At 44.5% G+C, this 21787-nt stretch overlaps 3 protein-coding genes across 3 annotated transcripts; 1 reads left to right on the top strand and 2 right to left on the bottom strand. All coding sequences in view use genetic code 11, as the record gives it.

Moving 5' to 3' along the window:
- Nucleotides 1–929: 929 nt before the first annotated feature.
- Nucleotides 930–2428, bottom strand: EGR_06269 (Minor histocompatibility antigen H13; the record flags this gene model as incomplete). The annotated part of the gene is made up of 9 exons (XM_024495518.1): nt 930–1005; nt 1077–1162; nt 1249–1354; nt 1390–1510; nt 1561–1744; nt 1784–1869; nt 1913–2010; nt 2047–2129; nt 2165–2428. The coding sequence occupies 9 exons, from the start codon at nt 2426–2428 to the stop codon at nt 930–932; spliced, it is 1104 nt and encodes a 367-aa protein (XP_024350041.1).
- Nucleotides 2429–3544: 1116 nt separating this feature from the next.
- Nucleotides 3545–6211, top strand: EGR_06268 (Heterogeneous nuclear ribonucleoprotein F; the record flags this gene model as incomplete). The annotated part of the gene is made up of 2 exons (XM_024495517.1): nt 3545–3977; nt 5238–6211. 2 exons carry the CDS (start codon nt 3545–3547, stop codon nt 6209–6211), a joined length of 1407 nt encoding a protein of 468 aa, XP_024350040.1.
- Nucleotides 6212–7058: 847 nt separating this feature from the next.
- Nucleotides 7059–21346, bottom strand: EGR_06267 (AP-3 complex subunit delta; the record flags this gene model as incomplete). Its single annotated transcript, XM_024495516.1, has 25 exons — nt 7059–7169; nt 7232–7311; nt 7381–7597; nt 7689–7901; nt 8780–8909; nt 9619–9706; nt 9783–9939; nt 10036–10131; nt 10476–10738; nt 11706–11889; nt 11961–12270; nt 12383–12486; nt 12703–12829; nt 14017–14314; nt 16372–16420; nt 18832–18860; nt 19750–19799; nt 20281–20354; nt 20396–20535; nt 20582–20711; nt 20747–20854; nt 20892–20972; nt 21010–21090; nt 21120–21215; nt 21251–21346. 25 exons carry the CDS (start codon nt 21344–21346, stop codon nt 7059–7061), a joined length of 3312 nt encoding a protein of 1103 aa, XP_024350039.1.
- Nucleotides 21347–21787: the final 441 nt, after the last annotated feature.

Raw genomic sequence — 21787 nt, 5'->3', positions numbered from 1 at the left:
AGTTCTTTGTTAAAAATTGTTTTAACAATCCTTGACCTTATTTTTTTCAATTCCCAGCGGCGCGACCAATACCTCGTAACTTTGCTGCAGTGGGAAGGGGCAGCTAGGTCACGGTGTTACGGGGTACTGTTCATACCGCTTGTGCCAGTATTCTGTCAATCCTTTTAAATTTTGTCAGTAAAGCAGACGATGCTCCTTATTTAGCTTCTGAAGATGGTTTGACCGCTACATTGTAGCAGACAGTAGACCCAATATCCACAAGGCAATGTTGGATCTGACAGCGGCTGTATTTAAGGGAAAAAAAACGTGAAACATAGTTTAATGAGGGCAGGCTGCCCCGTATTTTAACGGGTTGTGCTGCTTTCGGGCGAGAGAGGCCTCGACTGCCGACCACCGGCCGGCCTCAGATAAACCAAAACCGAGACAACTGCACATAGCGCACTGAAATCTTCGAGAAATGCCTTCACTGTTGGAGGTGAACAGCCCCATCCACACCCTAGTTTTTATGGATAGTCACAGTAATGACATTTGCTCCTCTCGGCTGACCTGATTTAGCTCAAACATTCGTTATGATGACCAACGTAGAAGACAACGCGCAAAAGAAGAACCAAATCAAACACAGGTAGGTTTCCTGTGTAACTACACGGGCTCGTTCGCTTAGCTACTGCAGTGATGAGTTTTTTGCCAAACGTAAGTGGCTTAATCATCAGCAGTTAAGAAGGGCTAACTTTAACTAAAAATTTCGTTATAAGAGTAGGAAGGCAACCCAATTCCAGGTAGCACTTGCATTCTGCAATGCGTCAACGAGTGACAGAAAGACAAGCAACTGAACACCGCACGAAAAAAACGATAACACAGGTAAGTCAATAAAGATGCGCAAAAAAGAAGGAAGGAGTGGCAAGACCAAAGGTATGGAGCAGCCTAACTGTTTACTCGCCCTTCTTTTCAGCAGCCTCCCGGTTAGCCTTGACGCGTTCCTCCACCTCCAAAGGAATGTCTTTGTAACTTTAAAATAAAGGGAGATCAACGGAAAACCCGAACTTCAACACAACAACACGGAGGATTAAGAAACTTACGCCATCAGTTCGTTAAAATCACCCTTGATGAGTGCCATGGCGAGAGGGAATCCCAAGCACGTAGGAACGAGGTAGAGAAGTGCAGGCTTAACAAAAAAACGCAACAAGACTAAACTTAGAAAGAGCAATTCATTTGATTCCCTAAGTTTGAGATGAAAGAAACACTTCCTACTTGGGCATGGCGGAAGATGTACAGAACGGCGAAAGTGGCTAGCAGGCCAATGATGTAAGCCACGTAACCGGTCCAAAAATAGAGACGACTGCCATTACGATCCAACCTAGGGACGCATGAATACAGTTTTACAAAACCTACTTATTGTCAAATCTCAGGAGCAAGGCCAAGAAGATGCCGGGAACAACAATATCGCCCAGACCAAGCATTCCAACGTCCTTTGAAAAGAATCCGTTTGTCAAAAAATCTCGCGGGAAGACGACTAAACAACAAGCGAAACAAGTGAAAAGGACTTCCACAGATTCTCCCTACCTTTGACTGGTGCATCGAAATTTGTGGCAACAAAGACCATGACACCAGTTCCAAAGACCCAAAAAACATCGTAGACGAAGAGACCGCAAAGCAGAACGCACCCATTGATAGCTCTATCCAGATGAAGGTGCTCAATACCCGCGATAGCGATCGCAATACTTATGATATTATTAGCGACCCAGTGCTAGAATAGGGAATGAGATAAGCTAACAAAACTGGTTACTTTAGAGCACACATAGACTAGCCCGACCGATAGTGCGATTGCCAGGGGAACGGCATCCCTCCTCTCAAACTGAAATCGCCCCGATTCTGCAGGAGAAGGAAAAGGAGTAAAGCAGAAAGCTCGCCTTACCTTTTTGTGGTATAGGAGAGTCACTCTCCGACTCAGTGAGTATTAAAGTGAAGTGTGTGTTTCGAAGATGCCGCGGAAACAGCCGTACAGCATGTGATCTTGAAATTCAGTGTAAGCACGATGAAACCGTTTACCTGATGAGGAAGAACACAGTGTAAGTGCCGATAAGGAGGGCGTATATCGATAGCAGCATGTTGATGTGCTCAGCGGCAAATATCTAAGTTTAGCTTAGAGAAGGAGGGACCACAATACCTTAAACACCAAGAAAATGCCAAAAAGAGCACAACTAGCATAGATTGGGAGCATAACGGCTTCATCTCGACGGAAAACGGTAATATCAGTCGCATCCGGTTCAAGGGACTCCTTGAGAGCTTTAATTGATTTGTGTGCGCCAATGTATATGGGAATGATAGCCATGAGAAATAAGGCTCCCGTAGTTAGTCCAACATCAGGTGTAAATATCCTAGTGACATTACTTGCTAATGTTCCATTCAAAGCCCCGTCGGCTTGACTCATGGGTGGACGTGAAACGTGGCTGTGCCAAGGTCAAATGGGACTACACTCGCACCAAATTTCTGAGACTAAAGAACGAAGGATCATGAGTAGTAGGGCTTTATGATAGTTAAAATTATAGTTTAATTTTTCGCAAGTAAAAGTCAAAATTTACTTACATTAAAACGTAGTGCTCAGGCGAAATTTATATTTTACGTAGGGACCAGTTTCATTGTTGCAATCATTTAGCAACCGTACTCATTACAGTCTATTGCATTAAACACAATTGTACTACTCAAAAATAAATCAACACAGACTTTTTGTCGGCTTTAAATTCTAAAAAACCTTTTAGTCTACTGTTGCAATATTTTAACTAGTAAACCAACATCGAACTAACTGAATTACCATGCAGCTAATGCCCACAACACTTGCTCTTAAAAACCAAAGCTGCGTAAATGTTTTGTCTGTTTACTGCAACAATGTTAATTTAAGCCAAAGGTGCATACATTCCTACCACCGCAGTAATCATTTCCACATTTTCGGATCATTTAGTGTGCTTTTACCATTTGCTACCATCTGAAGCAATTTCCTTAATAATTGGGATTTTACCAAAGCTGCGAGATCTAATCCCACCCTGCGTCGTGGCCTTGCGACTATTGCAGCAACTTCCTAACAATTCTCTGCTTAAGTGTGCGAATTCTCCTTCTGCCGGCCAAGTCCATGGCAGTTTTATGATAAAGTAGAGTGCTCCTCCTCAACTATCATTAGGCTTGAAAAAAGGTCAATTCATGTGAAACCAGGCGATGGATAAGAAGCAGGCACATAGTACTTTCGGCAGAGTTTCCGTTGCAAAGCTAAAAAAATTAAAGTTTTACAAATACGCTTAGTAGCAATGCAGTAGTCTGTTGCAAAACACCTCTTGTATCAACTTAATATGCGATAAGCTTGGCTACTCGTTAATTTCTCTTTTTCAAGCTGAATCAAAAAATTCTTATAAATTTGAGCACACAAAATGTAGTAACTTTTAATTGTTATGCTAATAGTACAACATTTGTTCTTTTTTAGGTTTTTGAACCTATGTGACGTTTTCTGTTGAATTCGCTTTGTTCAAATTGCTGCAGCTTTCACATTCGGGCCAGTATGGCTCCCATATTACGGATTCGGGGCTTGCCCTATTCTGCAACCGCGGATGATGTAATCGATTTCTTCAAAGGTAGTATTTTCTTTTTCTCATTCCTTCCGTACGTAGATGTTACGATAAAGGGTGGTAAGCGAGGAATATCATTTCCTCAAGGACCGAATGGTCGATCCAACGGAGAAGCTTTTGTTGAGTTGGACAATGAAAACGACATTGAGCGGGCAATGGCGCACCACAAAGAACATATGGGGCGTCGATACATTGAGGGTACTTTGTTGCTATTATTAACGACTCCTCTAGTTTTCCGTTCCGATGAAGCTGAGATGAAGCGCGCCATGGGTTGGCAGCCAGATCGGAATCGGAAGGAATTCTTCGCTCGTCTTCGCGGTCTCCCTTATGACACCGAAAAGCAGGACATCTTCAGGTTCTTTAACGGTGAGTGAATAGCTTCTTTTGCATTGCCTTGCCTTGTAAGGGTAGTTTATCTCATTGTCCTCTTTTCCGGCGTACTCGATAATCTGGCATCTGTGTTTTGAGTCATTCTGAGTTCTTGTGGCTTAGAATTTCTCCCATCGAGAGGAATTCATTTTTGCTCGAAGTCGCTACAGATCACTGGGTTTGCTGATCGCTGAGCATGGGTTGCATCTCATAGTGATTGTGCTCTTTCCACTTGGGTTCCCTAAGCGTGTTGCATCGTAAAGGTGGCTTCCTAACTACTCTAAACTGCGGTGATTTGATAGTTAACACATCCGCTTCTACGGTTTTATGGGGAAATCGAACACCGCGGTTTACCAGTAGTTTGTTCGATTCAAGGGCACGTTGACCGAGTAATGGGAGAATGCAGTTATTCTCGGATCAGACACTCGGCTAGTTTGTCTGCGGTACGGTTTGGTGTAACAGGTTGTAAACTGAGGATGGGCGTGTTTTATTGTCGTCGGGCTTTGTTGCGAAATTTGGGGCGGCGAGTATGTCGACGTATGAGTCCTGGGTCGATGACATTGGTCAAGGGTGAACGTTTTCTGGTGATTTGTTTATCTAGGTGTGTGCGTGCTCTCCTGTGTGCGTTTTCTCGGCTATGCTTATTTGTCAATGTGTGCTGGTTGTATTTGGTGAATGATACGTATTGGTTTTCTATCTTATTCCTTCTCTGGACGGGTCGACCAATTTTGTGGTGATGGGGGCTGCGGTGGCGGGTGTCGTTGCGGCTGTGGTGATGGCCTTCAGATCTCACAATAGCGCCAGACGGGATCGGGCTTTTGGTCGACCATCTGGGCCGTTGCACGGGGGATGCCTATGTCCAGTTCACCTCGGCCGAAATGCTAGCTCGGGCAAAGGAGAAGCACTTGGAGAAGATAGGGCGAAGGTGATATTTTCTGTGTGTAACTCATCTCTTCCCGTACATTCTCCCTCCCCATTCCTCCATTCGCTGGCATTTCATAGTTACATGGGTTTCCGCCTTTAAGATCGTCTTGGGGGTGGTTTCCGTCGTGCATCTACCAATTTTAATTGGTTTCGAGATGAAATTGGGTCTCCTACTTTGTGGACTGCTTTTGACCGTGAGGTTTTCTTTTATCTTCAGATACATCGAAATTTTCGACGCAACTGGCATGGAGGCCTCAATGGCGATTCGGAAGCAGCACGAAATAAATAGTAGGTTCCCTTTCTTTCCTTCTCCAATGTAACCGAAATCTCTAGAGGAACGTAGTGGCGTTGGGCCCATGATGCGACACGGAGTTCGCGGTGATCGCGGTTACTATGGCAATCCACCGCCACCACCAGGACCGCCTGGTCCACCCTATCGCGGTTACGGTGGTGATGGCGGCTATGGTTACGGCGGCGGTGGTCCTCGTGGTCCACCTCGGCCTTGTCCTTACTCCCGCCCCTATGGCTACGACCAGCGCCCTCCGAGCCCTCGTGGTCCCTACGGTCCACCTTCAATGGACTCTGGGGGAGGCGGCGGTCCCTACGGTAGCCCTCGTGGCGGCGGTGTCCCACCTCACGTGGTCCACATGCGCGGTCTGCCCTTCCAAGCCACGACTGATGAGATAGCCGCGTTCTTCACCCCTGTGCAACCCGTCAACATTACTCTTCGTTACAATGCACAGGGCCGACCAACGGGTGAAGCGGATGCTGAATTTGCTACACACGACGAGGCGAAGGAGGCCATGAAAAAGGATCGTGAAAAGATCGGGACGCGCTACATTGAACTCTTTCTCGATTCTTTCCCCTCCCATGGAATTCCGCAATCACCTGGTTATATTGGCGGTGGTGGCAGTTCAGCCGGCACCTCGTGGAACTACGGCCCGCCATTTTACGGCGGTGGCAGTACCGCGCCTCCCACGCCTGGTGGTGGTGCGAACGGTGCTCCGGTTGCTTCGGTTGGGCGGTATAATGGAGGCGGAAGAGCTCCTGGAGGACCTCCATCCCGTGGCTACTACGATTCGCCTAATGATGTTGGTAGTGGTAACGCTGGTTATTATGGGACTGGCGGGGGTGACTATGGCTACGCTCCTCCTCCTTCGGGGCCTGTGGACGACCGATATGGAGGCGGGGATGTTCGCCGGGGCGAGAGTGGTAGTGGTTATGGTGCGCCGCCGCCATCGTCATCTGTTTCTTCAAAAGTGGAAGGTAGGTGTCGAATTGGTCTGTCTGATGATGTTCTTGTTTAGCCTCTGACGACGGATATGACCGCTACGATGCTCCACGCGAAATGGAGAACTACTACTGGTGAGGCGGGGAGTGTGAAGATAGTGATTCAATTAATTGTGCATTTCTTTTGTACTCAACACAAGTCGATAACCTATTGTTTTTACATCAATAGAAGGCTTTTTATCCTTATCGATTGTCTCCTCCCACTTGGTGATCTCTTTGAGCCCAAGAAACGAGCGCTACTTCGGCGTTGCGCTTTTCATCTGCCTCATCGCATTAGAGTGTATTCGTAGGCGTGGTTACTACAGGTGCTTAATGTGTGCACTCGTAATTGTGCTTTTCGTGGGCGTGCATTGTCTTCCGACCTGGCTTTTGTTTTGGGTGCAGTGGACGTTTGCAGTGCATCAATTTGTTGCTCTATCACAGGGGTCGGGGGGGGGGGGGTGAGGAATCGTCTGGTCCTGCCTGAACAGATCGAACCAGAGTGGAGCTGCGGTCTGCGGATTTGGTTCCTGCCCGGCACCTTTCAAAACGCTTTGGGTCGAAAGGAGCATCTACACCCGCGGGATCCCCAAACACACTGGATGATTTGCATGTGCGTTTAGGAATCAGTTTTATTGGGACATTTCACAAGAAAAGTCAAATACTCTGAAATAATTCGAGGAAAAAGTTGAGGCAACCTCATGATATCGCAAAGGGGAGGGGGTGAGGGTATGGGTTTCTGTCATCATCCTGCGACGAGTCACGATGCATGACGTCGACAGGTGGATGGATGGAATGTGTTGGAGACAAGGACAAAAGACAAGTGGACAGAAAGACGCACGAACAACGCAACGAGGAAGGGAAGGAGGGACGGAGGGAGGAGCACTAGTCATCACCTTTGAAGCTTTTCACGCACTGTTTGATCTGCCGAACCGCCTCGTTGGCTGACGCTTCCTGGCTCGACTTCGCTTCAATCAGGATGGATCCGGTCTGCGCCTGTGTGGAGAAATCCGACATTAGAAGTGAAAGAGGTAAACATTTCATTTGATGGAACTCACCGAAAGTTTCACCAACACGCAAACTGCCATCTCCGCAACCTCGGCGTAGAGAGACGCGGTGGTTCCAACACATTCAACAACTCCAAGTAAAAAAGCCGCTTAGTTAAAAAGGCATTAAAGGAGATGAGCCGAAAGTCCAACCAACTAACTTGATACTCCAGCGTTGGCGGCGAGGTTGTGCAGAAGGGCGACAAAGGCTTCTTCGGCAGACACCAAAGTGGAACCCTTCACAGCCTCAGCAGTCGCGGGACAACGAACCTTAACGCGGCAGGCGGCAGTGAGTGTGGAACCCATCAGCAGCTTCGAAAAGGCTTCCTCCGAAATGCCCTGCTGAGGCTGGTGATGATCCACGATCTGTTTCAAGCCCTTCGAACAAGCGATTTAACAAGTGTCAAAGCGCACGCTACTGACAATCAAATAAGTAGCAGCAGTAAATGACCTCAGCTTTCAAACGTACATTGGAGGTAGTCGAGTCCTTTTTCGATCGTTCTTCACCGTCCACCTGGACTTTCATTTTCCGTTTCTTCACTTTAGCCTTATTACTGGACGTGACGGTGGCCACAGTCTCCGGAGCTTGAATGTCCAACTGGATGTTCAGAAGGCGGTGAGGATCGGTTGGGTCCAAATCGTTCTCTTCGTCAGGCGAATCCAACTCGTTGGGTGTGACACCCTGCAAGAAAGTGCTACCGTCGTTGAAATATTGCAGTTAAATAGGCTCGGTGTCACAAATATGTGACGTGTGGTACTCATCAGCTGACGACAATCAGTTGCATCAAATCGCGTATCGCAACTTGAACGACCGAGTATCGAACGAAAAAGGAGATGCAGAGCGTTCTCAACCTGAGAACAATTCCATCTGAAACAGGTAGGGCTGCGATGGATGGCTTTCTTCTAAGACCCTGATAGCAAACACGTTAGCCTGCCATGACTAGACCTCTATGATGGTGGCATGGAGTTCCGTCAGTTGCTTGCAGATTAACACGCTCTGCAGCGTCTCGAGCCTTTCACTGATGTCAGTATGGCGAGGCGTGCTCGAGTCCCCTTTCACCTTCACTTAAGTCCAGTCACTACGGAAGAGAGACATCCACTGCGGATAACCGAATCAGTGAAGACCTCCGCCAGGGGGCGAACGCGCAATTTCCACCAACTCCACAGCCATAAAATGAACCAGCGTTAACACCCAATAAAGCGATGCAGACGAGCTTGATTCTTCCATCACACCTGGTGTGACGAACCGAACCAATGGGAACATAATTATCCTAACAACCGACAGGTCAAGAGTGTCACCTTCAAAGGTTCGTTCATTTACCTTCGGCAGTTGTAGAACGCACAGACGTGGGCAACGAAAACAGACAGGTTCCACGCAGCTAAGACTCAGTAAGTAGTCACAGGAGGCACTTAATCGGAAGCCGAAAACAGCCGCCATGCCTGAGATGGTGAACAAGAAGTGAAAGGTGGCTCTGAACAAGTTGAGGTTGGGGGAATGTAGCCTCAAAAATTCAGCACTTTTTCAAAATACGGACGCATGTTTGGACAAAATTCCGTTACCTCTGGCAGGTCCATGACATTGCTGACAGTGACATTCGAGGGGAATTCGTTTGGCTCCTCACCTTCCGCTTGTTCAGCCACAGCCGCCTTTCTCGAGCGCTGTCCCTTCTTCGTGGCCTTGCCGCGAGATCTGCAGACAGGATAGGATCAATACAAATCTAAGCGCGTCATATACTACTTAATTGGGAATTCAGCAAATCAAGTCGATTTCGCGGTGTGACTTGTTGCAATAAGGACAAAGGGATGCAGATCAACTTAGTCGCACAAGGTGATGGGATTGCTAAATCTGAAAGTTGATGATGAAAATCAGGCTGGAAATCAAACTCCCTACGTAATACTTAGAAAATAACTTAGATGGTGATGAAATCTAATCAAGCAAGAATCTTTTATGAAGTAAAATATCCGAACTTGTATCAGCAAGTTGTCCTAAAAATCGGAGGAAAATATGCCACATTTTGTACCGAGAGATTAAGCCCTGCACATACTACTTAAAAACAGTCAGCGCAACATGTATGCCTCACCGAATGGTTTAATAAAACGATGACGAGGAGATTAACTAGGCTTCACGTCCAATAAGTATTTAACCAATATAAAGAGTAATTAACCTAGCGGATTAAATTAGAATTGCGTCATTAAACAAAAAAATCCTTCCTCTAGCAAGAGTTTGATATATTCTTTTGTGCGGCTTCACCACCTCCGTCAAAAAGCAAAAAGGGCATCTCATAATTTGTTGAGGTAAATTGCACAATTTCAGGAAGTTTTCAGGGAAAATTAAAAGTGTAGGCTTAAGTGAAAAGTTGAAAAAATTGGTAATTGAGAAGCTGGAAATAAAAACACACCCAGAAACTTTGGTATTCGCCTTACTCATCTCCTTGAATTGTTTCTGCATCTCCATCGCAAATTTGTCCGAACTCGCCAGTTTCAGCTCTACAATCCAATCATTCCTTCATACAGAAGAAATTCCGAAATACCATCCTTTTCAGCACCATATCAGCAGACTCACCACCGCCGCCACTGGGGGGTTCCGCCACGGGAGTATCATTTTCGCTTGGAGTTGGGATGGCCACTTCATCTTGGGCGGTAAGATTATGCGAACTACTTTTCGTGGGTTTTAGATAGTGCGGATTTGACTCCTGCATCAGCAAACGTTGCTTTCGCATCTACATGCATTCCCCAAAAAAAGGAAAAACAGCGGTGAACTTCTAACTACTTAATTCCAAATCAGTAGCGGAATACCCTTGGATCAAGTTACTAACCTCGTCTAGCTCTGCCTGTGATAATTGAACGGGCTTTGGTCCCTCGGGCTCCACTAGACCGGAGAAAATGCCATCGCCAGATGGCCTAATGTCAACCTGCAAAATCGAAAGCAGACGGTGTGAGTCTCATCGCAATTCAAAAGAAGTTGGAGGACGTTAATAACCAAGAAAGAAAACAGTTTTCATCGTTAGAAGTAGGAAGCCACAGAAAGACCTGGGCATTTCAAACGTAGCGACAAAAGTCACTTGGCAACGCAATTTCGTTCAATCGAAGTTTGCAGAAATGAATAATACATTCCATTCCACCTGCCATGATTGGTTATAGATGCATTCCATTTATAAATCCCGGAATTTTTTGAAAAAATGAAGTAATCTGTGTATCGTAGACGTATTTTAAACTCATCAGTGTAAAACAACTGCTACGAAAAATAAAAACACACATTTTTGCCACGTTTGGTCTTCTTAGACTTCATATCCTGAGAGGAGGAGAGGGCATTGGGCGAAGCTACCAACAGCTGTGATGGTGGCGACGGCGGTTCGTTGATCCAGGCGTCCAGATCGAGTCCCTTGGGTACGGGCACTTTGCGTTGAGCCTTCGGTGCCACTGGATTCAACTCACCTTCAAAAAGGGAGCACAACTCGTAGAGGAGAGCGTGTAGTCCCACGAGAAGGTCATGCGCTGGTGATGCCTGCTGCGGCGCTTCTGGAAAGAAAATAAATTGGCTCATCTATCTGTATCTGTTTAGTAGGCTTAAAATGCAAATTAAAAATGTATTCACATTTAAAGGATATAAATCTGAGTCAAGTAACATTGAGGTGACAACAACCTCAGGGTAACGAATGTAGGGTGAAACTACGTACTCGAGCCCTTTACACACTTTTCCCCCATAAAACTACTGGGGAGCACTTTGGACAGCTTTGGGCAAAACCTCTAACACCAGCGTTACGTATCATTCAAACCAAGAGGAGCTAGATCGTTTCAAGACTAGCCTTTATCACCGCAAAATTAAAGGTACGACGTTTAGGCCACGCTACTAGGCTTCCACAAGCCTACAGCAACACAACCTCCAGACACGTCTCTAGGAGTTACTCATGCTCTAGCACCAGGAGTAGACAAACGCGTTCAACGTCTTTATACCTTGTAAATTTCAATGACAACTAACGTGGCTACTTGGATCAACAAGTGGTTACTGTGTGAAAAAAGCCGTCTGTTGTGAACTGATGAATCTGCATCAACTCATAACAGTAACGGCTATTGAACAATATGGAGCTTCGGGTGTTGTTCAAGTTACACGTGATCAAAATTTCCTCAAACATACTCGCTAAATAACAGCACCTCAAAACAGCTAAGAATGAACGAAATCTATAGGGAGACTACTATCGTTACCAGGGCAACAGTTTTACTAGGGGGGTCCGTTAAAGGACGAGGTTTAGCTGCACACACAACTATGCGGACCTTTGAAGTCTACATTGGCCCTCTGCGGCATACTAGGTGGGTTTGGACAAGCCCTTTTCTGGCTCCTGACGCCTTCAGAAGATCTTAAATACAAAGGCATGAGGCATTTAGAGCATTTACCGCAAAGAGTGGGCCGATTTGCCTCATAAATAGATCACGAGTACCTATCCAGACCAAATAAGCATAAAGTTTGCAAAAAGAAACTGAAGCGCACCAGCACACGACTTGATTTCGAATTGCACAGAACCAAGGGGATCCAGCTGGCCATCACCATCACTTCCTAACAAATCTACGATTTCGGCAGTTGTAGTCGAATTGGGCACCGAATCTCCAGCCTGAACTCGCAACTTTGATAGCCTCTTCGCCATGAGATGCAAGAGCTGATGAATTGAAACAGCCTAAAAACAATCAAATGAAGTCGTTAAGTAAGTTTAAAGGAGCCAAGCCACCTAATCATATTGACCCTCACCCTTTCTTGCACTTCCAGATTGGCGGAATGGACAAAGAGGGCGATTTTATCCATCAGAAAATTTGTGAGTCCAATTAGACGATCCAAAAGGGCTTGAAGCTCTAATAGCGATGGATCCGAAGTCCCCATTTCCAACACTGGACTTTCCAACTTGCAACCATTTGTCGACTCGGTGAACCACTTGGCCGCAAGTTTGCAGTAGAGCTTAAGCGAATTCAACACAAGCACGGATTGAATGTGACCGCGAAGATCCACCAAATTTGCGGTCTCCAGCATAGCTTCTAGCGTTTCTCGCGGTTCCTCCAAGAACCTGATAAATGATGGAATCATTGCAACTCACAATATATAAGTGAGAACAAGTAATCGTAGTTATATCCGCTTCTCCTGAATAAAGCTACCTACAAACGGTAAGCAGCACATACCCAGCGTATTCGCCACAAATCCAGGCAGCTGCGTAGATGACGTCGTGGAGACTGGCTTGATTAGAGTGGGTTATCATACCCTTACAGGAACGCAAAAATATTGCCTAAATGTGATGAAAAATTAGGAATAATTAGTACAGCCAATCAAACGGGATGCGATTTAACTTCACTCCGATTGGCTAGAGTAAACCACTAACGCTATAAAACTATGAGGTTCCATCGGACAATGGGGTGCATTTTGGCAGGAACTACCGTAGAGAGGACTCCACTAACAGGAAAGGCTGAACCGCATAAAAAATACTGCAAGTGCGGTGGCCTACCATCTGACTAACAGCAAAGGGCCGAACAGAGGCTACACGAACCGCCACATCGAGGAGTTGATTAGCCAGAAGTTCTCCGTCTCGGTTGAGGTTCAACTGGGCTAGTTCTAAGAGGACGGAGATGTACCTTCAAGAGTAAGGAGATGAGATAATATTAGGCCAGATCGAGAATGAGACTCCGCCTATGTATCTGCCAAGCTCGAACGTGTCCACCTGTCATCCATTAATTCAACGTTCTAAGTTCAATTAGTCCTCCATCAAATCTGTCTCTATCTTTCTAATCTGCAATAACAGTCTAATGTTCCATTTGTCCAATCAACTGCCTTCAAGTAATGAAACGTTAGAGCATCCATTCGCCTCACCTTCCAAAAAATATACTCAGATTCATCAGCTACCACTGATCCTTTCGTGGATTTATCAATTTATCCGGATATTCACCCAGAAAACCGAAACATTCCCTAATACATAGAACTGTCTAGTCGACTTACACTTCGGTCAGAGATCCAGCGTTTTTGCAGTCATCGGCCTATTTGAACAATACATTCATTTATTTATTTACCAAGCCATCAAACTGTTTGTCAATTTATGTGGAAGGCGTATAAAAACCACCAATTAATTTGTCCATCCATCAGACCATCACTTGAATTACCACTGAGCCAAGGGTTTAGTCATTCATGAGACTACCCAACTAACCATTCAAGAAGCCATCCGTTCATCCAGCCAGATATACAACCTTTCAAAGACCCACGTATCCGTAGGTTCATCAAGTTCACTATTCACTGTCTAAGCACTTATTCATCAATTTCACTTCACTCGGCCACTATCCCATCGCGCGAACTATCCATTTAACGGATTACATCTTTAAAACCCATCTGGACTGCCTATTCATCACCTCATCCACTCTTCCATCAATCTGACAAGGGGAAGAGCTTTGAGTCCCACTGGAAAGGCAAAGAGCCATCCAGCACTCAAAAGCGACGACGTATTTAATGGGTCTGATAATCACTCGGCTAGTCATTCACTACCTAGCACCTATTTCGCTCATCCATGTATAAATTGACCTTTCCTTCCTCCTGTAAATTGAACCACCAACCGGTTCAACGAACCGATCACTCACGGATCCCATGAATCATCCCTTATACTACGATGCTAAAGGACCATAAAATAGCCCTATAGGTAGTTCATTCATCCAAAATTCCAGCGAACTATGCATCTGGCAGGTCACTCACTCGCTCAAGCCCTACTCGGCATTCCACTCACACCCACAAGTCCAAGAAACATAAAAGGGCGGGCCGAAAATGGCTAGCAACTCACCACTCGAAGGAGAGGACATACTGATAGTTGCCTTGTGAACAGATACGGACCACGGTGGTGATGAGTTCGGCCCGAAAATGCGCACCAATTTCGGGTGCGGAGAGGTGACGCACAAGGCTACGCACAATCTCCAGCAGATTGGTTCGACTTACCATCCCGTGGAGGAGATCTAATGCTCGCAGCCTGATCGACTCATCGCGGTCATCGAGGCAGGCCAAGATGAGATCCTTGTGCGCTTGCACACTCTTTGGGTGATGGCGAAGAATCTTGCCCATAGCCAACAGTCCCAGGTACTTCACTGAAGTGCAAGCAGGCAACTACTTATCTAACAGGTAGTAGCACGCAGACAATAAATCAACTTGCCTTTGATGAAAGCTACGCAGAACACTATTTTGATTTCTGAATTCCTAAAATACACTACATTCCTTGCCAGATACTACTTATTTGACTGCTTCACGTAGACAATATGCCGAATTGTCCCTTGAGCTAATAAAAAGACGCAAAAACGGCTGCCCATAATTACACGACCTCAAATTATCCCGACTTCAACGTGCATGAAACAGCGGTCTAATCAAAGCCGACATAACCCGCAAATGGGAGCGTCAGTGCTCACAGCAGCTAACCGGGAGAGCCGTGGCCTGTACAAAAGCACTCTGCGTAGTGCAGACACCATAATTCGGATCGGTTACTCTCCAATTGTGCTTGCAGAGGCATATCCGTGTGCATCGCCACCTTTCACTTACATTTAGATTGCTGCTAAAGTTGATTTCCCTTGTTGTCTGGTCGATCCAGAAACAAAAAATGGCCAGGAGATGCAAATTTCGCTTTTATGGAAGCCTTTGCCTCCAGAACCAAAATTGCCTCCGTTTTTTACTCCACTTTTACCTCTCAACTATCTACTCTGTTTTACAGGTGAGCACGCAATTGTCGAGGACCGTCTGTGAGAAGAAATAACACTGGAGGAATACAGAGGGAAAAAAGAAGCAGTATCGCCATATCCATAGGACCCTGGCCGGGATAAATTATGCCGTAAGAGGGCTTGCATTGCCTTCTACGAGCAAAACATTCCCCCAGTTTACTTGCTAATCCTGAGTCGTTCTAAAGAACAAGCTTTTCATGCACGGCCAAGAGTTGCATTGAGAAGACCACAGGCCCAATTGTTGTCTGAAGAATGGCACCTCCACCGCACTGCATCTATACAAAGCAAGCAGTCTTGCACGGATGAAGCGGTGCGTGGTTTAGCATTGTGGGGGTAGGCAATGAACCATTTGGAGACAATCCATGGTATATACATTCGCCTAACTTCCCATTACAGACTATTTAACTAACAAACAATCCTAGAACTGTTTCTACAACGTTCATGAAAGAAATGGGGGATAACTCGATAGATTTCCTAAAGTTTGTTGTCATTTGACGATAATGCATGATACTCGTAGCTCATATGCTTAGCTTTCCCTTCCGAGTTAATTTAGGTGTAAATAATTTCACCACTTATGGTAGACGTTGCTGGAGAATTTGCTTCACATGCCAACCTTAAGTTACTTTAACCAATGACAACAGGTAATTTTTAGATGAGGGCGGCTGTCTGAACGCCATACGTTTGTCTTTGAGTAGTTCATCATAAGAATCAACTTCTTTTAATAACTTCCGGGTGGTTCTTTCTGTCTTTTAAGTTCCATACAAATGCAGCGAGAAGAGTCCGTGGTTTCCGGAATCGATTCAAGTCCGATTTATAAAGTGGACAAGCTAAGTCCACACCGGCATCTCATGATAGGGGGATTTCAAGTAATGACAAATTATTTTATAGCGATGAGCTCAAGTGAAAAAGAAATCGGATTTTTTTGATAATCTGATTGAAGTGAATGAAGAGACACTCACAAGTTACAATATTTAAAAAAGCACCAACTAAACAATCATTTTGACTGGCATATCACAAAATATGGTTGCGTTTTCATAAGCTAATATGACGTGACCCTGTTTAAGGAGTACCAAATCCATAGATTGCACATCTTTCCAGCTCGGCACTATGGTTAAATAAATAAAAAAAGATCCGTTTGCAGTTAGCCAATCAGCTGCCTGATTGGAAAACCGACTTAAGGATGATTGGCTCGTAACCGAGAGACCAATGAGAAGGCTTAAAAACTTAAAATCACCAATGGAATGGTCTACATTACACCATATCACAAGGTGAAGGCACAATTTACACGAGAGATCATTAAGTCATTACTGGACCTTATCCCCTCTTCGGATCAGTCGCATTTCTGACGACCGGAAGTGCCAGCTAATCTAAATCCTAAGTGTCACCATGGAAGGGAAAGAAGGGAGGGGTGTAAAATGGCATTACAAGTAACTCACAATTCTGATCGGAGTCTTCGATGAGAATCCGCAGTTTTTGAACGCAGAGCTACAAATAAGAATAGGGAAGAATATTTAATAAATTCACAAGATTGTAATACGCCCACAATGGTAGGATTTGAATCAGCTAAGAATACACCCGCCGCAAAGAAACAGTCCTTTGTGAGGAGAACGGACGTTCCACTGGCTAGTTTTGAAGTCGAAATACTCCATTCAGATCACATTGGGTTATGGTTGATCATCTTCGAAACAAGGAAGTAATGAAAAAATTAGATGAGCTGAAAGCAGCTACAATGGAAGCGGGCACATTGCAGTTAAGCCCAGAAAACCCTTCCATTTGTTAACAACGAGGCTGCTTTCATAACCATAATGCAACACAATGACTCCTTTTGCTCCTCAAGAGTGATATTTTAACTTCAGCACGGATTCGAGGAGAGGCCTGCACGCAGATAATCGCGAGATTACTGATGAGAGACGAATTTGCTGTCAGTGGTTGCCTGTGAAGACTTTCGAGAAAAGAACTACTATCTAGCGATTACTTTAGTCATTAGAAGTGATTCGGGATGAACAAATCAAAATCGAACAACGAAGAAAGATGAAACCCACAGGAATCTGGCGTGCCCCCAATGGGCGGCCGTGGCGAAATAGCAAGGAATTTGACTGGGACGAACTATAGGGGATGGGGGCTGGGGGTAAATATATTTAAGAGGCCTTATCTTTCGTGCAGAAAGATTCTTACAAGAGTGCATTCAGCAAAATTTTCATCATTAGGACTTATCATCATCACCTTTCCCGCAAACTGAGAATCCCACTTCTACCGAATGCTTTGTCGGCCTTTCTGCCTCACTTTTAGCCTTTAATTGTTGACTTTGCTTGCATGAAACTATGCGACGGCGCAGTATCAAGGAAAGGGGATGGCCATCACACGAAGAAATGGCAACGGAGGAATGCAAAGAGGAGGTAGAGCAGGAAGCATCACCTCCCCCACCACCACCACTTTGGAGGCATTTCGCATTATGTTCAAGTTTTGCCACACCACAAGGTTTGATGTCCTGTCTTTTCCCGTACGAATAATCTGCCCCTCCGATTAACTACCCTCGCCTGTTGGAGTTGTCAAGTGTGGGACTTAGCCGTGATTAGTTTACTTTCGGCGAGCGGGCGGTTCATGATGAACAACTGCGTCGGCAGTGCAATGCACGTGCATGAAAGAGGCACAGTCCTTCGGGATTGAAGTGGTATGCACAGCAGAAGTGTGGAGAGGTCAGTAGGTTGTCTAGGAGTAACTGAAGGTTAACATTAAATACAAAAACCCGTTTCTCATCGCTGATCAGTCAACCAACAAACAGTCCTCTCCAAAAAGGCAACCAAAAATTGATGGAATTTGAGGTCTGTTGTCTACTATCTGTTGTTAGTGCACGCCATATGACATCAACTGGTTTGGCATCCACAACTTAGCCTGTTAATTGAGGAGTAAACAAAGTATTTCACCGCTCGCGACAAAAAATGCGGTGAGGGCTGTTCTTGGCAGATTAATCTTGGGCTATCCAATCCTTGAGACCCATATTTCGTCAATATTGTCAAAAAGAAGTCTTTTGATTTCATCTTTACGACCCACGTATTTGTAGGTGATTCATTACCAAAACTACATTTCTAGATTATTTGTGAGCGGTGCCTTTTGCTACCACACAAAGCACCTGCTCCGAATGCTAATGCAACAAACATGATGAGAAGGTTCTACAACTTCGCTAGGAGGGAGGTGAATTTCGCAAAGTAGACAAGTTCAAAGCACGTCTATCCGGTTCAATCAAAGCTCCAATGATACAAGAACTCAAAAGGGGAGGAGCTAGTAGAGGAAACAGTAAACAAGACTAATGTACCAGTATACAGGGCGCTACATGTTACAGAAATCCATTTCAGAGAGAGCTATAACGAAATCCGCAAGACTATGTGACAATCGAATTCCACACAGCCTAATGTGTCCCGGAGCAATAGCACAGCAAAAGTTCCAAATTTCGTTCACAAATTTAGGTATGGAGGCATTTGAAGCCATTTGTGGCTTGGGAGGAATACTTAACTCAGGTCCCTACTTCTGCAACAATGTTAGGTTACCTAAAGTAGGTCTAAAGAGTAAAACGCCTTTCCTTACCACGGAAACAAAGTCAATTCATTTACAAATCTCCCTGTTCCGATTGATAAACTACAATAAGCATTACGAAATGAATGCGCATAATTAGGCTTACACATTTGTACAAGTAGAATCGTCTGCTAGAACTTCACATGCAACTTGCTGAGTTCAATGATCCCGCAAGTCGTATTTACACTAACCCATTAACTCAAAAAGACCAAAGAAGGCCAGACGACTGTTAGTCCGTAAGAAAATCGGACATTTAATGCTTTACCGATCGTTCCGCCCACCTCCTCCTCCCACTATCGGCAGTCATAACAAATGGGGATGCTCACCTGGATAGAGGCATGATGATCAGGCACACCTGAAGAAATTGAAAGGAGTACTTCAGGTGAGGAAGTAAATAAACATGCACGTGCAAACGAGGGAGCAATCAAAGCATAAATTTGCACCAAAGGCATGCAGAGAGGATCAAGTGGGTGTTAGTTGTTTGAAGACGACAACAGACACAGCAATATAGACGTCACACACAGAATACAAATACGTAGATATAGCCCCAAGGTCGTAGATTTACCCATTCGAAGAGGGGAGGAGGCACAGAGGTAAAAAAGGCAGCATCAGTGTTAGGAGTGCTGGCAGCGGTTAGTTTAATAAAGCCCCAATTCGATCTAATGAGATCAAGTCAGCAAGTGACTTTCGCCATGACATGCAATGCTCCCTAATGGCATTCATAAAGATTGCGCCATTTCTTCAAAAAAAGATGCAACGTCATTCAGTCTTTCTAACTGAGGAGTAAATAAGTCAAATTTCGCGGAATTTGGGGACCAAAATAATGCGTAGATTTAGAGGCATCACAAACTCCGGAGAGGTGCGATTCTACACCTGTTTTTGCAACTAACTTTACCCATAAACTAAGCTCGTGGTCAGAACATTACCAAAGTAAATGACATACGACAAATTTTATGGTGTAGGCAATTAAAAAGAGAATCTAATTACCCAAAAGACCAGCTAAGCCTCCATAACAGGCCTTCTTTAGCAACAATTATCAAAAATCCCCCTATGGTGACACATTACAAGCGAGAACCTCCGTCGGGCATTGAAATCATTGCGCCTGTCTTACTAGAGAAGTAAACCGAAACGTAGCAATTGCCAAAAGTGATGAGAAGCCAAAAAGGAAAATTAACTGAACCTAGTTTAGAATAAGAGAGCGGATGCGCGCACACACATACACAACTCATGAGAGACTGACTCACCCGCTAGAACCGTGTTGATACATTCGTAGAGCAGTGACATGGCAGAAGTGCTGTACGCGCATAGAAGGAGAAAGAAGGGATGAGGTTGAAAGCGGTCACACACAAAGGCAACTTTAGTCTACATCGCTTTCCATCTATCCAAATTAGAACGCCCTCTTGGAGATCACTCACACCAGTTCAAATTAACCCATCAGCCTTATTCACGAGATTGATACTTTCACTACCAGTATTGTTTGTAGTTGACGTCACTATTCTTATCTGGGCCTGGAAGTTACACACATGAGAAGAGTTTGTAAATTAATTCATGAAAATTAATTCAGCCAACTTTGTTGTGTTTTAAACAGCAAATTAGATGTAGAACACTCATGGCCTGCGAACAATCACGAAGTTGAAGTGGTCAATCCCCTAGGGCATAATTGCGATGTCATATTAGGGTGGCGGTCATTTTACCCCTGAGGCAGACCTTAGTAGCAAACGAATAAATAAACTCGACAGGTATTGAGAACGCAAATAAAGAGTACAATAACTCACTTGTGGATAAGATTTGTCAGCGGTTCGATGAGCTTCTTGCCCAGCCTCGGTTCCAGTGGAGTAAGAGCACCAAACTAAGTTAAGGAGTGAATAAAATTAATTAAAAAAGACCAACCAGCTTGATGATTTTAATAAGAACCCAATTGTTGGTCGACGTGGTCATAAGTTTGAAGAAGACAGGTGAGAGTGACAAGTAATTTTGGGGATTTTTACGGGCCAACTCGCATATCACGTTCACGGCGGCTGATTGAACGCCTTGAAGAAGATAAAAAGATATGAAAAAGTAGCTAAGAAATCGAACCTGGATCTGGATCCTCCAACTTTTTGCGGAGTCGTGGAAAGGCAGTCCGGAGTGCGTCTGGGTTTTTAAGAAATACTTTGTACAATAGAAGAATAGCCTTTCTGGCTATATAGGGCTTAGGCGACGCAGTCTAGAGGCTCAGTTACTAGAGGCACACCAATTTACCAAAGCCAAAATATCATCGCAGAGATCTCTTGCCAAGTCAGGCGTCACAAAACAGGACAGACCAGAAAGTGCAACGCTTGTATCGTACAATTTTCCACCATTTAAGTCCTAATTTAAATTAAAATGAAAAACCACCCAAACTTACCTTCCGTATGAGATTCGTTGCGAGCATTAACACATCAATTTGCTCTCCAAAACATTGAGACGCAGCCAAATAACCGATTCTCTAACAAAAAAATGAAGGCGCCTTCTAAGCAACCTACTTTGTGTGAAAATTTTGAACTGCTCATAACTTCGATGATATTGAAGGCAGCCCAAGAAATGTCATATCCGAGCATTTGAAGCTAAGAATTAGCCCCCAAACAGTTCTTACATATGCCAGTTTATTTATAGCATTGGCCTTAGATACTATATTCCCTGTCTTCAATTCATTTTTAATCTCATCGATGCACTCATTGATGTATTTGGTCTGAAAATAGAAAAGCGATGCACTTTATCGCATACCTCATTATGTTTGTGTGACCTTATTCCCCTAACTAAATCTGAAAGGTCCTTGTCTAAGGCCCTCTCTAACGTATTTCTAACAGCAGAAAGTGCCATCAAGAAGGGGCAAATGAACTCTCAGGCCAAAACGACGAGAGGCTGGAGAGTAGCCCACGACCTCCTAAATCATCGGTAGCATTTGTAAAAATGTAAAAATGTTTGTAATGATAGCATTGATACAAAAATCTGCCCAAGGTACAGACAAAAATTTTAATTATGCCACAGCTTATATCTATTTCACATCGATGCACTGCTAAATGGTTGAATCAGAAAATAAAATAACTTTGGATATATTGAAAAGTCACAAAACAGTTCAGAAAGGTTATGCATCCATCGTTTAAGAAATGAAGTATAATTTTTTAGAATGTCCTTGGACACTTGCTTAAAAGGAATGAAACATCCGAATCTTCTGTCGATACTCACAAATTTGTGGATAAGTTCCAGAAAGTTGCCTAAAATGAAGATTATCTTTGATTAAACAACATTCTCAGGAGCAAT

This window comes from Echinococcus granulosus, assembly GCF_000524195.1.
Source record: "Echinococcus granulosus chromosome Unknown EG_S00054, whole genome shotgun sequence".
Lineage (NCBI taxonomy): Eukaryota > Metazoa > Platyhelminthes > Cestoda > Cyclophyllidea > Taeniidae > Echinococcus > Echinococcus granulosus.
This window is presented reverse-complemented; position numbering and strand designations above follow the sequence as displayed.